Consider the following 16482-nt stretch of genomic DNA (forward strand, 5'->3'; position numbering starts at 1 on the left):
CTTTATTCCTGTGAGGCTGGACTGGGTTTGTCCCATAAATGCCCTGATGAGGTGCGAACTGCCCCTCTGTTCCTGGAGAGTTTTGCCTGGGCTTTTTTTAAGCCATGGGGACACATTTTCAGCCTCATAACTATATACATGAAATTACAACCTATAACATCAATGCTCAGTGCATCATGAGCCTTCCGAAGACACCTGACATGACAAACTTTGCATTGGATATCACACAATCATTTTATAAGGATGAACATGGGAGTGCAGGGTGTTCCCCCAAGGCACAAAGTGTCACATTCCCTCTGACGCATTTGGCATTGGCCACTGTTCCAAGACAGGGTACCGGGCTAGATGGACCATTGGTCTGACCCAGTATAGCCACTCTTCTGTTCTTACACAACAGTGAATCCTTTTCTAGTTGACACTGAAAGGTTTTTATGGTCATAGCTCCCTTCTTACAATGATGCAGGAGGGTCAGCCACTGGCTGATCCTTAGATGTTGAGTCATAATTCTCTTACCTGAACAGGATGTCTGCCACCATATTTTCTCTTCCCTTGATAGGCACAATTTCCATGTCATATTCTTGGACAGTGATGTTCTCAGGTAGCAGTTTGGAACTGGTACCTTTGGTTTGATGCAAAGGTGCCGATTTCCCCTCTTTCATGTGGGTGCTCGACCCCGCCTCTGCCCCTGGCTCTGCCCCCACTCCACCCCTTCCATGAGGCCCTGGCCCTGCCCCGCCTCTTCCCAGCCCTTCCCCGCACAAATTCCAATCCCTTCCCCAAAGTCCCCACCCCAACTCCGCCCCCTCCCTGCCAGTAGTCCAACTCCTTCCCCTAATCCCCTAATCCCCGCCCCACCTCTTCCCGGCCTCCTTCCCTGAGCGCGCCACGTTCCCGCTCCTCCCGCTTCCCCCGCCCCACCGAGCATGCTAACGTTGCCAAACAACGGTTTGGCGGCGGCTGGGTAGGAAATTCTGGGAGGTAGGTGGAGGAGTGGGGACGTGGCAAGCTCAGGGGGGGAAGAGGAGGTGGGGCAGGGGGAGCTTGGTTGCTGGTGGGTGCAGAGCACCCACTAATTTTTCCCCCATGGGTGTTCCAGCCCTGGAGCACCCACGGAGTCTGCACCTATGGTTTGATGTATCCCCATCAACAGAGAATGGTTTATCAGGACCCTACTTTTTTTTTTTTTAAATAGATGGAGCTTTAACATTTTGACTACCCATACAAATCTAATTAAATGCCTGGAAAGAAACAGACCTCCAGTATATGCATTTTCTAGTTATCAATTCTTTACCAGCAGTTTCTGGGTTAACCCTTCACATATCTCATTGTCCTCTAGTGATATGTCACTGTAGCATTTAGCCATCAAATCAATGAGAGGTGCAATCTTAGAATCCTCCTCAGCACATCACATTGACAATGGCTTGTCTATTGTGATAGGCTTTCAACACGTTTATATGCACAGCCTTTGAAGCAGCTTTGCTATGGGGTCTCTGCACATCATAAGTAACCTCATTAACCCTTTCCAAAATTTCATAAGGTCCCTCTCATGAGTTCTGCATTTTGTGCCCTTTTAACAGGGAGTAACATCAGTACCAAGTCCCCTACATCAAATGAGCATTTACATGCACTGTGGTCATACACCATGCTTTCTGTGCTGCTTGGCTTTTAGTGAGGTTCATTTTAATCATCTTCATCACAGACTTTAAATCCTTCTTAAACCTCTGAACATATTCAGCAGCTGGTCCCCGTTTAGCCTCAGTACCACCACTGCCAGGAGTCTATGATGAAATCCAAGAGACTTTTGACCTTCCTCCCACACAGGACATCAAATGGGAGTCCTTGTGGACTCTTGGGGTACTTCCCGCTAAGCTAATAACAGCCACTTGCTCTCTTGGTTGCATTTGTTCCCAGCAGAGTTTTTGGAGTCCCATAAAACCTTTCAACTGAGCCATCTGTCTCTGGGTAATATGGAGTAGATCCACATATTTACCCCACATATTCTCCATAATTCAGTAAATAACTGGGAGATGAAATCTGAGCCATAATCTGACAAGGTCTCCTTTGGAAAATCTACTCAGCTGAAAATAGTGCCATCTTCTATATTAGACAGAGCAACTCCCTCTGGGTATCTGTGGGATACACCAAAAATGCTATGTGTAATAGTAATAAAAATGGTACTGAGTGCATTAGTCCACCAGTATTTCCAGTGCTGCAGCATCTTTCCCTACTTTAAGGTGTGACAAAGTGGTAGCCTTTATATCTGAATGTTGATGTATGACAATGCTAACCTGAGATCACAAGCAAAATACCAATCCCTGTTCTTCCTAAACAGTGTTGTTAAAAGAAATGAAACTTTTCTCATCCATTTGGTCCTTTTCTAAAATGTATTGGCTGAACCTTGAGAAACAGCAATTTGCTGATAGTAAGGGGAAAAAAATAACCAGAGTCAATGCATAATTAGATACGGTAAAAGCAATTCAGTACTCAGTGAAAATGTGAAAAACAGATGTTTACCAGTACCTAATGGGAAAAAAATATATACTCACTGGTTCCACTGATGACATCAGGTTTGGCTTTCATGATTTTGCAAAACTGTCTTCTACAGTTTTCAATCCATACTAGCTGTTTATCTGGATTTTTTAAGGATGCCAACAGCTTGTTGAGATCACTATCTAAAATAAAAATGAAACACACATTGTGTTTTTTTATAACACAAATCAGCTTTATCATAGCAACATTTTTTAAAATAAATAGTAAAAAAGCTACAAGTTACAGATAGGCCTGAGGGCTACTGCTCCTTAGCTTCACACTAGTACTGTTCAGAGAGGAACAGGAAACTCAGCTGACTCCTCCATCTCTTTGCTATCATCTTAGCCAGTGTTTGAGCAGCCCTCAAACGCTCTCATGAAAAGAAGATGGTTCAGCACTCCATAAATAACAATCATGTATATCCCAGGCTGGCTGTTTACCATCACATGGAGGAAGTAACTAATCCAACTGTGGAGATAGGAAGCAGGATTTTTTGTGCTTTATCCCAGGTCTTTATACCCACCACATCTGATGGGGGACTCTGGGTCATGTCTCACCTCCAGAATTCCCACACCACCTCCTACTGAGAATGGGGAAGTGCCTTGATATTGGCATTCATAAGTGCTCCATGTGGCTACACTTTGTATATTTCTGACAAGTTATTAGTACATGACCTCTCTCTCCTTCCCAGCAGCAACAGTGCTACCACAGTTAGGTATCTGTAGTCCAGTAGGCCTGAAATGCCTACCTAAAGAACAGGAACTGAATAGATATTCTAATCTACAGCAGCACTACAAACCCCAACATTCAAAAATCAAAAGTCATTTTCCAAAGAATAATAAGGTTGGCTTAAAACTCATGAGGTTTATATTAATTATTATTATTATTTGGGGTTATTTTTATTTGCCTTCTGTGTTTTTCTGAGTCTTTTACATGCAGTTGGATCACATTTTCAAATCTTTTTGCACAGCCATGAAGGCTAGAAAAGAGAGAAAGAAAATCACAGAACTGCGTGATTCTAGGACCGGGAGTTTAAAGAAAAACACCAAATATTGTCAGACTTATGCTATAATCATGAGAGTTGGCAGCACTGATATTGGTTTGTGGAACACTTAACAGTACAACAAGGTGAAGCATGTGAGGTGGCACAGGCTGCAATGCCTGTAGTTAAGATGGACTGTCATTTGCTATTATAAAACCCTGTTTTCAGCTCCTAATAACTTTGCCAAACTTTTTGGGCTGAAATTTCACCTGATGGGTATGTGCCCCATGATTAATTTGAAAAAAAAATCAGTCATTTCTGAGAACAAGATTAGGGAAAAATATATTGTTCTTGCCCACGTTAAAAAGAATTCTTACATTCCTTTCATAGGGAAGCTCTAGCATGTCTGTGCTTTAGCACTAGGGCTTGAAATCTGTGAAACCTTAATTCTCACATTCCTAACTTCTTTGTGTTTGATTTGCAACTTAATGTAACTTTAACATAGATTTTTCCATAGAATATTGGTATATGTTAACTACAATAATAACCAGGTTCAGCTTTCATTATGAATTAATTTTGGCTTTAAAAACAAATCTGTACAATAGTTCACTGATATTTATGTAAGAATTCTTCCTAATGCTAAGAAAGGCAGTTCCAAAGACTGTTCTTTACTGTTCCTTTTGTCTTGTTATTAAAGCCAATTTCCCTCTCTCTACTATACAAAGGTGAGAGAGTCACATTAAAAATTAAAACTGACAATTTGTGTCATGACAAAATAAGATTAATTGTGCTCAATCTATTATTAGATTCTTTCAACTGTAAAATGCTGCTTCTCTTTACTTTTTACAAAAAGTTATGGTAAATTACATCAGTTTTGCCACTTTTTCTACAGTGCAATAGCACAAACTGACAGCACTTCCATATTTCACTAGTAATCAATTCTAACTTTGGCTTCAAAAACTGAATGATTAGAGGGATAAATGTTCCCAACATGAAATATTTATAGCAGAAACTCTGTAAGGGTTAGCCACCTACAGTGTAATCCCAACACTCAAAATTCTATGATTTTTTTCCTTTAAATATGGCATCCTCTGAAAACCTTCAGACCAGGAAACAAAAAATATTTCTTGGGATTTAGGCAGAGTGATAAACAATAGAAAGCCAGTTTGACACACAACACAGTAAATCTAAGCAAAGCAGCAATTAAAAGAACAATGGATACATACACCTGAGCAAAATAAAGGGGGGGGTTTGATTTCTTCCCATAAGTGCAATTTGTTAACAGATTGGGTTCTAAATTGAGATGCTGTAACAGCTGTTTACAGGTGGTTATACTGACTGCCATTTCAAACATAAGGTCATGTTATAGAAAAATTACCAACTACCACTGGCTGAAAGTTTACTGATGAAACAGCCTGCCTGCTTATCTAGCACCCTGCCAGCCCGCTCTGCTCATGGACTGCTACACTGCCCATCTCCCTGGCTGACTAGCTTGCAGGCTGCTGTGCTGTGCTGCTCCCAGCTTCCTTGAGCTGTCTGGGTCATGGTTTATTAGGATCCCCAGCAGCTGGCATGGTGGGATACCGAGTTCCATCGGATCCCCAGCCATCTAGGAGACCTCCTACCTGGGTCGCCAGCTCCGCAGGCTGCCTGAATCCCTGGACAGCTGGCTCCATGGGCTTCCCAACTGCCTGGGCAACCAGCTCCCCAGGCTCCCCTGTGGGAATCAAGCTGGCAATGGTGTTTTTTGTTTCGTTTTTTTTAGTTTCTGATTTGGGAGAATTTTTTTTTTCAATCTAAAATTTTCAAAGATGTGAAACTGTGTTTTCCAGCCAGCTCTATCACCAATCTTATCAAAGTTATTAGAGGCTAGTTAAATCCCCGATCATGCCATTAAATGAGTACAGGCGCATATGTGTGTTGAGCCCTGTTGAAGACTATTTGTTTTTTTTTCAGGAGTGCACCTGAGCCTGGACACATCTTAGTAAAGGATCAGGGCCTTGATTATCCCCTTTCTAGGTTTTAAAAGTAACTCTTCAGAAATTAAGTCAAGCAATTGCAATTGACTTTTATCTTTAGGAATCAACAAGCTATCTTGTTTCTTTTAGCAAGAAAATGACCTTTTACAAATTTTCTTATTTTTTACTTCTTAATAAGATCTTAATATTCAAATTTAAATTATCCCACAACAAACACACCTCTTGCAAGTAACCTTATTGCTTTGAACTGAGCGAGAATATTTTCTTTTTGGTTTTCACAGAATTATTACATTGTACATCATTTATTTTAAACCAGTCTCAGGATTTTAACAGTTTACTCATTATAAATTGTTTCTCTGTCACTGGGATTTATTTAACCAATTCAGAATCAATCAGAAAAGCTGATTACACTACTTAACTATTAACATTAATAATTCTTCCAAATTAATTAACAAGGAAATTCTCTTGTTATCTCCAAATAATTAAATCCTCAGTCAATGTCTTTCCTAATAATATGTGCTGACTTTAATAGTTTCTAAATATTTAATGTGAAGCAGGATTATAGGACTTGTAGTTGTTTCTTTCCCCTTTGCTGTAATATATTGCAAAGGCTAGGGTTTAAGATCATTTCAGAACAGTGCAGAAGTATCACTTTACAAGTTAATTAGTTATTTTGCTTTACAAAGTCCTCTGGTGGAATTAAAGTTGGCAACTAAGGATTAGATGTTATGTAGTTATACCCAGATGTACAGACACTCTTTTCTTAACCTGTGTATTATGTAATCTTTTAACGTTAGCTTTAATAAAAAATTTAAATCTGAGATTTTTGTTGCAGGGGAACAAAATAAAAGATCAAGGTGAAATCCTGACTCCACTGAAGTCAATGGCATAATTCCCAATGACTTCAACAGAGCTAGGATTTCATCCATTTCACCATCTCTGCTGGTTCCTCCTGGTCTCTCAATCTGATCTTTTGTCTCTTATCTCTCTTCACATAGTTACTCAGTCAGTCTCAATGGCTTTTTCAGTAATGTTTTTTTACATTTTTTGTTTTATTCCTGTCTCTCACCTACAGTCTTTACAACAATTGGGTCTTCACCGTGCTTAGGTTATGCCTCCCAGTACTCTGCCTCCACTTTATATCCACACAGTCTCTTCACCAGTCACATTCAATCATGCTGATAAAGTTTAGTGCCAAACTCATCCCTGGAACTTCATCCCCCAAAACACTTCATCTGATCCTGCAAAAGCAGCTAGCATCTGGCTTGCTCATGTCTCATATAGCTGATATGCACAAGAAGTATCAGTGGAGTCAGTGGACACAGGGCCTTGCACTGTAACTTTTTTTTGGGTGTAACATTTTGCAATTCTATGTCACATGATCAGGGGAAAAAAAAAAGACCAGACTCTAATCAGCATTCCTGTATATAATACCCTTATTGAAGCACAGGTAGAAGTTTCTCTCAGTGCTTGGAAAAAGTCCATACGTTGGACAAGCACCTTTCTGAAGATACTATCTTGTTCTCCAGAATATCAACTTTCTTTATTTTATTTTTTTTAAAAGTAAATCTCCAACTGGAAAGAAAATCTCAAAAATATGAACAAAGCGAAGCTGATGTAGAGATGCCTACTTGAGTCTGCAGAGGGTCTGGAAAGGTGAATGGCTCTGAGAGGTGTAAATTGCCCCACTTCACCTCATTGAAGTGTTAACTTGGCCAAAGATTATAATTATATGTCAACATTGTAAACTTTCCTTTTTCATGTAATGAAGGACAGATCTGAACAATTCGCTGCGAGTGACATCTCATTTTGATGCTACAAATGGATGGTGTTTGGGGGATATCCCCCCCACCAAAAATAAAACAGTGAAGGAACGAAACCCAAGGAGGCTAGCATAGCTCAGAGGCATATTCAGGCTCCACCAATTGGGAGCTAACCTCTAGGAGCCAAGAGACACACACAATCATGTTTTAATATCTACATTATGTACTGTGAAAACAGTCTCATTTTGGCACATGGATGGAGTTTATTTTATAGATAGAATTTCAAGGATTATCACGACCTCTTTTCTTTCACCCAGGTTTTTCTTAACAGTTTGTAGTTAAATAGAGAAGGTCATTTCTTCCAACTTAGAATGTAAAATATATTTCAGTTGATTCTGAGTAAACCAATGTATCTTGATTTAACTTTTGAATTGCAATCGTTACCTCCAACAGAACTTGTGAGAAAATAGTTAAGTTTCAGAAGTTGCTAGGCAAGAGTATACTGCCCTAAGGGTATGATCAGTCAGTTAGAACTCCAATTACATAATGCATCTATGATTTGCTCTATTGGTTAAGTGGGTTAGTACTTAATTTCCTGCAGTGCATTTGTATATGTACAGTTTGTCTGAAACTGGTCTGAACCAGAACACTGTAGCTCTCCTAAAGTTAAATTAATCTCTCTCCATAAAAGAAACTACTTTCTAATTCTCCTCCAAACTCTACTATTACTCAGATAGCTTTTGTGTCTAAAGTGTCTTGGCATGAACTGGGGAACATAAATGTCACAAGCCTTTATATCTGATTGCTTTTATTGTGAAAATCTGAATGAGTTTCTATTGCATTCAAGGGACAATAGCAAATTCTCACTGTGATCAATTTAAAACCTGCAAATTCACATGGATAATAACCAAAATAAGAAGCCTAATGGGCAAAGTGTCCAATTTATAATTCACAAGCTACTGAATACAAATCCTATTAAGGCTGTATTTTTTAACTAAAGACTTTATACAAGGTTTTTCTCTCAGTGTCATCTGGGTCATCATTTAATTATCTTTATCAGTGTTCTTAAAATGGTGGACAAAGGATGAAAGCAGGGAAGGAAGACCAGGTCTTTGAAGAGAAATGCAGGTGAGAAAAACAATTGTGTCCAGCATTTTGAGCAGGGCACCAGGAAGACAGATGTAGCTGGTAACTGGAGTGAGGGAGGAAAGGAGCAGGACAGCTTGATTATAGGATTGAGGAGTATTAAAGGATGGGTAGAGGAGGGAAGCAGAATCCATGAAGGGCACGTCCTTGGAGCAGTAGGTGCTCCCCACCCCAAAAGATGAAGGAAAAGCTCTAGATAGAGGGAGAGTAAAGCTCAGGGAACAAGGGCTGAGGAGGTGTATGGGTAAAAGGTTGAGCGGAGAAACAGTTGGGAACAGGGTCTGAAGAGGTCTGTTGTAGGGATTCTAGGTTTTGGGAGGCAAAAAAAGAAGGAAGCTTTGGGAGCAGGGGCTGATGAGGTCAGTGTACATGGAGGGTCCTGAGCTGTGGGATTGCTGCTCTAGGAACTTCATGAACTCTGTATGGCTGGATTTCCAGTCTTGCTCAGGTCCTGAACTATACTTGAGGCCTAAGCTCCCACCTTGCACAGTTCCTTAGCTAGTGAGGAGAAAGTGCCAGTGGGGTCTTTCAAGCAATAGAGGAGCAAATATTACTGTAAACAACATGAGGATATTGTGTACTCACAATGGAAAAACAGAAAAGTTGAGAGAGGAGGTGGTCCACGCAATTCTAAATAGAAAAGAAGTTTCAAAGAGATAACCTCCTCATGGAGAAACTATTTACACTCAAGAAAGTTTGAGACCCCCTGATCTTTATCATCAAAACACACTGCTCTTGAAGATTAGACAACAATACATCTATTAAATGTAATTTTGCGTGTGACAAGAAATGCAAAATGCAAATTAAAAGCATAAATCATGATAAGCTAATTTCATTAATATAATTTTGCTTTGAATAACCTATGGTATTGTTAATACCACAGGTAAAGAAATCTCACTTATTTTTAATATGATATTGCCCCTAAACAACAAGAGGACTGTGCGTATCATTCTTTGAAGGGCACTAACCACTTACCCCTTAGCAGTTCTACTCCAAATTATATTACTGAAATATAATTGAACGCTTAAGGTAAAAGAAAAGTAACAGGGTATCTTGCTACAGTGTAAACAGGTGGAATTTACATCATTTATTTCCTCATGCAAATAATGACCTTCCTAAGTCATTTGAAGTTTCATCATACATTATGTTTCAAATTCACACTAACAAAAGAGACACACACTCTATTATTGGCCAGTGCTTCAGCCTGTAGGTCTCCAGCTCTGAGCTGTGATAATTCATGCAAATAAATCACATCGTATGATTTTATTTTCCACATATCCTTTCCTAACAAAAGAGAAACCACATGGACAAATGCCTACCACCTGCCAGAACAGAGGAACTTCTTGGAAAGTTTTAATAGAGATGGGTGATATTTCTGCCTGCATCACAAGAATCTCATTTTCAATCCAGTGAACAAAGATGTCTGGTTGCCATGAAGGGCTCATCATTAAGAGAAAGGGTTCTCTTCCTTTATATTCCCCATTTATTGAAAGGATATGTTCTGAAGTCACACTGGAAATTGGTTTTTGACTATAATCTTTCCATGCAAAGCTACAGGTCCAAGATGGCATGAAAATGTTTTCACTTTTCACAGAATGCACATGTATTTATCTTTTAACAGCTTCACAACAGCTACAAATGAGTTCAGGGTGACAAGGCTTGAATATTGTAATTCCCTTTTAGTAGGTCTTCCATCAGCGTTTTCACCTTGCAGTAAATACTGAGTTCAAATGTACACCTGCTGAGTAGCTGTGATAACATTACGCACATCCTGCATTCTTTGATGGCTGTCTATAAAGTGACAGAGTGACTTTAAATTGTCTTTAGTGGTCTATAAACTCTTACAACAGGGGAGAAACCTAACTATGTTTGGGAACCTCCTCTGTGAATCTGACAGGTATCTACATTCTGACACTACCCACAATAGCTTTGCAGATGATTTGGTTTTTCTGTACCAACAACAAAATGCAGAACTTGCTCCCCTGGACATCCATCCATCTTAGCTTATTCTGCACTGTAGAATGGTATCTCATAACTTTACTTTTCCAGGCACTTTCAGCTTTAAATAATTTTGAATCCCCACATTCCTTTAAAATATCATCAAATTGTTTGGCTTTTAAAATAGTTTATCTAGTTTTCTTATATTTGTTTTACAAAATTATTAGTCACAATTTCTTTAAAATGGTTGTGAGCACCTATGCAAGGGGGGAAAGTGGTGATATATGAGTAACTACAGTATTATTACCGTTATCAATAGTTACTGGATGTCAAGAACCTTGACATCTAAAATGCGTCTGATGTGATACAGGGCTTGCTATGCTAAGTAATGAATGAGCTCAGTGAGTATGGCAGACAAATTTCATATAAGTGGATGAATCACAGAAATAATAACCCATTTGAATCATTCTGAAAACTGTTATTTTAAAAAGGAATCTATTTTCCATTTTTTGGTGTTTTTACTCCCAGAAGGCACAAGCTTGTCCTTAAGAAGAGAGTTATGAACTAGAAATTCACTTAATGTGTACCACCCATTCAAAGGATTTATAAACTCAGACCTGAGAGTTGACAGCTGGGATTCAGTGACCCCAATGGAGTTCCATTAAACTTATTCTATTTATTTATTTATTTATTAAGTACATACATAAATAAAATATCACTGCATTCCTCATCCTAGAACTTTCACTGTCTTGCACCCATGCAAAACATATTTATTTTAACAAGTAAACAGCATCAGGCTGCTGTCTGCAACTCATAACAATGCCATCCTTGGAATGTGCATGTGCATGACAAGAATGGTCAGCAGTGCTCCCTGTATTATAGGCTTCAGGCCAAAGCACTAACAGGAGTTCCTGATGCACCACAGGCTTCTCCAACAAAAGAAGAACAGGAGCCACTGCTCTGTTTCTTCCAGTGGGGAAAAAGGGACTATCTGCCCTTGAGGTTCTTGCCAAAGGGGACAGCGAAAAGGAGACACTGGTCCAGGCTTCTTCCTCTTCTCCAAAGGGGTGGAGAGAGAAGTGGCACAGACCATCACTGAACTGCAAGTGAGGTGAGAAAACAAAAATTTTGCACTCTTGGCTGACAGGTAATAACATTTCTCTCCCCCTTTGGGGCTAGAAGCACAGGTGTGTGTGTGGGGTGTGTGTGTGCCAAACTGTCCTAGCGGTTCCAGAATGGCTTCATTAATGGGGAGAGCTATTCTGTTGGGTCCGGGAGCATGCAGGATGCCCATGAGTTTGTGCTGGGAGTCTTGGATCTCATTAAAAGGAATCTAAAGCTCTCCAACAACTCTGCAGAGAAGGTCCTGGAACTTCCTGAAGTGCTTGGGGGTGAGGTGGGGATGAAGAAGTCACCACTTTGTCTGGGGATAACAATGCCAGTCTTGCAGGTTCTGGCCAAACCGCTGGATCTGGAGCTTTATGTTCCTCCTCCGTCAGGCCTGGGGACAGATCTGAGCATTCCCTTTGTGGGAGAGGAGACAAGAAGCGACTCCCTGGCATATTTGGATCAACTCTGTGGGAGGCATATTTGGATCAACTCTTCCCAAGGCCTCCAATATGGCCAGTTGGAGGGGTCGATAGGTGGTCGCGGGGGGAGCCTATGGCACGAGGTACCAGCAGCTCCGAGATAGATGAGGCGGAGGTTGGTCTCAAACCAGTGCAGGTCTTTTTGGTAGTAGAGGACATGTAGGGTAAGGGAAGAATGTTTCATTGGATGGATCAGAATCTCCCAATGAGGAGAAGACTGATTCTGGTTCCAGTGGCAATACCATTGGTGCTGCTGAAGGGAAGGTGTATTCTGTGTATTGGCCAGGTGATCAGCTTCTTCCAGCAGTCAGTTCTCTCAGAGTTTATATTATCCCTCTGGAAATGGAGGGCCCCAGTGGAGAAGGGGATTCTGGATTCGGAAGAGCAAAATGTCTTGCAGGGTGGCCAATGTGAGAGGGGTTCTGCTTGTCCAGACCATTGGAGCCGGCAAGAAGGGTGGTATCTGAAGTTGGCAGTGATTGGAATCCGTTGGTGCTGACGGATCCTGGGGTTTGGGAGGAGCTGGGGATAACAGTACTGACAGAACATGGGCTTGTGCTTTCTGGTCATGCATCCAGAACGTAGTATGTGGGCTTTTTGGTGGGCTTTTTTACAGATGAGTCCAATTTCTTTGAAGTGGATTTAGAGGAAAATTCATGGTTATGAGAGTGTTTTCTAGCTTCTCAACAAGACCCCACCTTGTGGTCTATGGGGTAATTCTCCCACACCAGAGTTGGACTTCACAGCAGGAGGCCCGCTTCTTGCTGAATCAGGCCAAACCGCCGCCACTGGGAGCTGCAGGTGAGGACGGTCAATGTAAACACTGTCTCGAGGCCCACCAGCGGATTACCCTGATGGGCTGCAGATTGCGCACCACTGCCTTATAATCACTTAAAATCTATCTTTTGTAGGTAATAAACTTGTTTTATTTTGTCTAAAATCAGCCTGTGGAAATCATAACTTGGGGCAGAAAGCTGTGTATATTCCTCTCCACATTGATGGAGGGGGCAAATTTCGTAAGCTTACTCTGTACAGTTCTCTGTGCAGCACAAGACGGTATAATTTTGGGTTTACACTCCAGAGGGGAGTGTGTGCCTTAGGAACTGGGAGGTACCTTAGCTGAGCCTTCCCATGCAAAGCTGATTTCAGCCTGTGTGTGTGTAGCTGCAGCTTGGTGTACCCCTACCTTTTGTGAGCTGGTAAAGTGTAGCGTGATGCCTGGGGGAGGGCTTGGCAGGCTGCACAGCAGAGCAGTGTAAATGGAGCCTAGGCTGGCGGGTTAGGTGGGCTCAGTGGTATCCCAGTTCCAGGAGGCACCCCTGGAGGCAGAACCCGTCACAGTATTTACAGAGACAAAGTTCCTACTCTTCTTAAAATCCAGATTGGGCCCAAAATATTTGCTGGTCAGTTCTAATTTGTGCTCATCAAGGACTCTTCCATTTGACCTCAAGCTAGAGAAAGGGGAGAAGTGGATCTGCTATCATAGTAATCTTTGTCCACCAGCTCATGGGCTGGAGAGAAGACGACCCTGTCTAAAGTCTGCCATAACATTTGAGAAGCCTTGCAAAACAAATGTTTGCCATTTCCAACACCCACTCCATAAATATAACCTATTTTTGTTTCAAGCTTAGAAACTGGCTTACATCAGTTTGTGTTTTCAAAGCGAACATAATAAAAAAGGGGGTGGTGCTAGAATCGATCTTAAAAATACAAAATTGAGATTCTTATCAACTCCTACATTTCCTAGATTGGGGAGGAATGAAGAGGGGTGGGGGTTGCACAGCTGCAGACTATGGTTTCCAAAAGCCAACTTCTGCTATAACAAAATCTCAGGTCAGGAAATGAAGAAAGCAGTATCCATGGCCACCTCTTCCCATTTTAGCCGAAAGGAATTCTACACTTTTATATATTAGAATTCCCATCAGTGTTAGTTATGTATCATAAGCCATAAAATCAAGGGAAGAAACCTATACCATGTGAGTTGTGCAATTATTTTGCTTAGTCTAATTTCTGAGTATTCACAATTTGAATATTTATGAATGACCAAGAGAGAAAGAATTATTTGCTGAATAAATTTACAAATAATTTCTCATCATGAATACATCGGAGTATGTTGAGATCTGCTCACAGACAAACGAACAGGCAAATTCCACATGAGAAATTACCGTATATATATCGTTCATTAGACTGTTCGTTTATAAGCCGACCCCTCAAGATGAATAGGTAAAAATAGTAAAAACTGTATGACCCTTTCATAAGCTGACCCTATATTTCAGAGGTTGGCAAACTTTGGCTCCTGGCCCATCAGAGTAAGCTGCTGGCAGGTCGGGACGTTTCGTTTATCTGGAGAGTTCACAGGCACAGAGCCCCTCAGCTCTCAGTGGCCGCGGTTTGCTGTTCCCAGCCAAATGAGAGCTTCAGGAAATGGCGCCTTTTCCCACAGCTCCCATTGGCTGCGAATGGCAAACCGTGGCCACTCAGAGCTGAGGGGGCTCTGTGCCTGCAGATGCTCCATGTAAACAAAACGTCCCAACCCACCAGCGGCTTACCCTGATGGCCTGGGAGCCAAAGTTTGCCAACCCCTACTATATTTTAAAAGCTGGCGTCACACGAAACACTCAAAAGTTTTGCTAGAATTATTTTAATGCAATCTAAAGAAAAACCTGTTGTTGTCATAATAATAACTGAACAAATATGTATTCACCTTCAAAATTAGTCAATATTTAAACCCAGTAAATCGATATTTAAAACAAGTAACTTAGAACAATATGAGACTTTAAAAAGTCTTAAAATCCTTCAAAGTCTGAATCAGTCTCTGATTCACCAAATAGTTCATTAAACTCAGCTTCAGTCACAGCTGCACCTGCACTGTCACCGGAGATGTCGGCAGTTTCATCTTCAGACTCAGATTCCTTCTCATCATCAGCCTCTGTTGTGTCATCATCAAATATGGCATCAACTTCTGATCCGTCAAGTGCATTGCTGATACAGCATTTCCTAAATGATTTTTCTTATCATTTTAGAGGGAATGGACACCCACATGTCCTTGATCCACTGGGCAACCAGACTGATTTCGGGCTTTATAAGATTCCCGCCTTTTGTCAACTTCACCATGCCTGAGCACATCCATTCAGATCACATTTTGCGTAGCCTGTCTTTAAAGGGTTTGTTCAGGCAGACATCAAGCGGTTGTAGAACTGAAGTTAAGCCTCCAGGTATTACAGCCAAAGCAGTTTTCATATTTTTGGCCACATTTTTCACCTCATCCGTCTTGTGTGCCCTGAACAGGTCTCAAATGATCATAGCAGGTTTCTTGAAAAGTGCTCCTGGTCTCTTATTCCACACTTTTTCCAACCATTCAATAGTCCGACTTTCATCCATCCACCCCTTTTCGTGTGCACCAGCAGGAAATTTCATGTTTTTAGGCAAGGTTTTTCTTTTAAAAACAACAACAGGAGGGAGCTTTGATCCATTTGCCAAACACGATAAAACCACCGTAAAATGGATTTTTTCGTGGCCAATGGTTTTAATTAAAACTGTTTTTTCACCAACACCAGTTACTGTTCTGTTGCTCGGAAGATCGAATGTAATTGGTGTTTCATCCATATTTCCTATTTGTGACAGTTCAAATGCATATTCCTTTCGATATTTTATAATAAACCTTTGGAAAGATTCGATTTTTTCTTCCAGATCTCTCAACAGCTTTTGCTCTATCTTTGTTCACTGAAGAAGACAGAGACTATGACGGTTCATGAAGCAAGTACACCAACCTGCTGATATGACAAACACTGATGGCTTTACTGACTCGTATTTGTCATCTTTCGACATTTGCAGAGCACGCAGACGAATTCCAGTGCTAGTGACAATGTACCCATTTTGTTGACATTCAACAACCCAATTACTGAGATCTTTCTCCAGCTCAGGAAACGAAGTGCACCTCGTTGGACATTTTTTCTTCCTCCTTGGCATGTCTTTTAGTGTTGTTTTATTTTTTCGACATTCTCTTATTTGCTTCTCATTGATACAGAATTCACGAGCAGCAGCAGCAGCACAATTGTTGTTTGCTTCTGCATATTCAACAACTTTAAATTTGAATGCTGCGTGATAAGCAGACCTTTTTCTTTTGATTTCACCGTTGTTCATTTTAAATACTAGTATGAAAATAGATTATTATTATTGTAGTTATAGATTTTGTAGGACTTTATATAGGAATGTCACCTTCTTTATCACTGTCAAATTATTATTGTTCTTTGTTTATTTCAAAGCAGCCCTGTAGATTGGCATGTCTGTGGGGATAACAGGCTATTTCAATTTTATTAGCGATTCCATCGATTCTGCATGTTATATTTTCACATTGGCTCAAGACCTATGAGGTCCACTGGTAGAAACGCATGAAGAGATCAAATTACACAGTAGCGGTGCTATAGTACTATCATTCATTGTATTTTTCTGATTGGCTTGTAAGGCATAGCATTTTGTAAAATGCATGGGTCAAATGTTATGCAGATCTGCAGCACTGCTCTTTTAGTATTCCTTTCAAACCAATCTAGTCCACT

At 40.7% G+C, this 16482-nt stretch overlaps 1 protein-coding gene across 7 annotated transcripts in view; it reads right to left on the reverse strand.

Annotated features, from left to right (window-relative positions):
* The window catches only part of TBC1D32 (TBC1 domain family member 32), a 181158-nt gene that overhangs the window by 67596 nt on the left and 97080 nt on the right, over positions 1-16482 (reverse strand). For all 7 annotated transcript variants that reach the window (XM_084622138.1, XM_084622137.1, XM_084622139.1 and 4 more), the window contains one exon: positions 2547-2672. In XM_084622138.1, the coding sequence (XP_084478264.1) occupies positions 2547-2672 (126 nt within the window). The remainder of the gene's footprint in view (positions 1-2546; positions 2673-16482) is intronic.

The sequence above is a fragment of the Lepidochelys olivacea genome (assembly GCF_965140295.1).
Source record: "Lepidochelys olivacea isolate rLepOli2 genome assembly, chromosome: 3".
In the NCBI taxonomy this organism is placed as follows: Eukaryota; Metazoa; Chordata; order Testudines; family Cheloniidae; genus Lepidochelys; species Lepidochelys olivacea.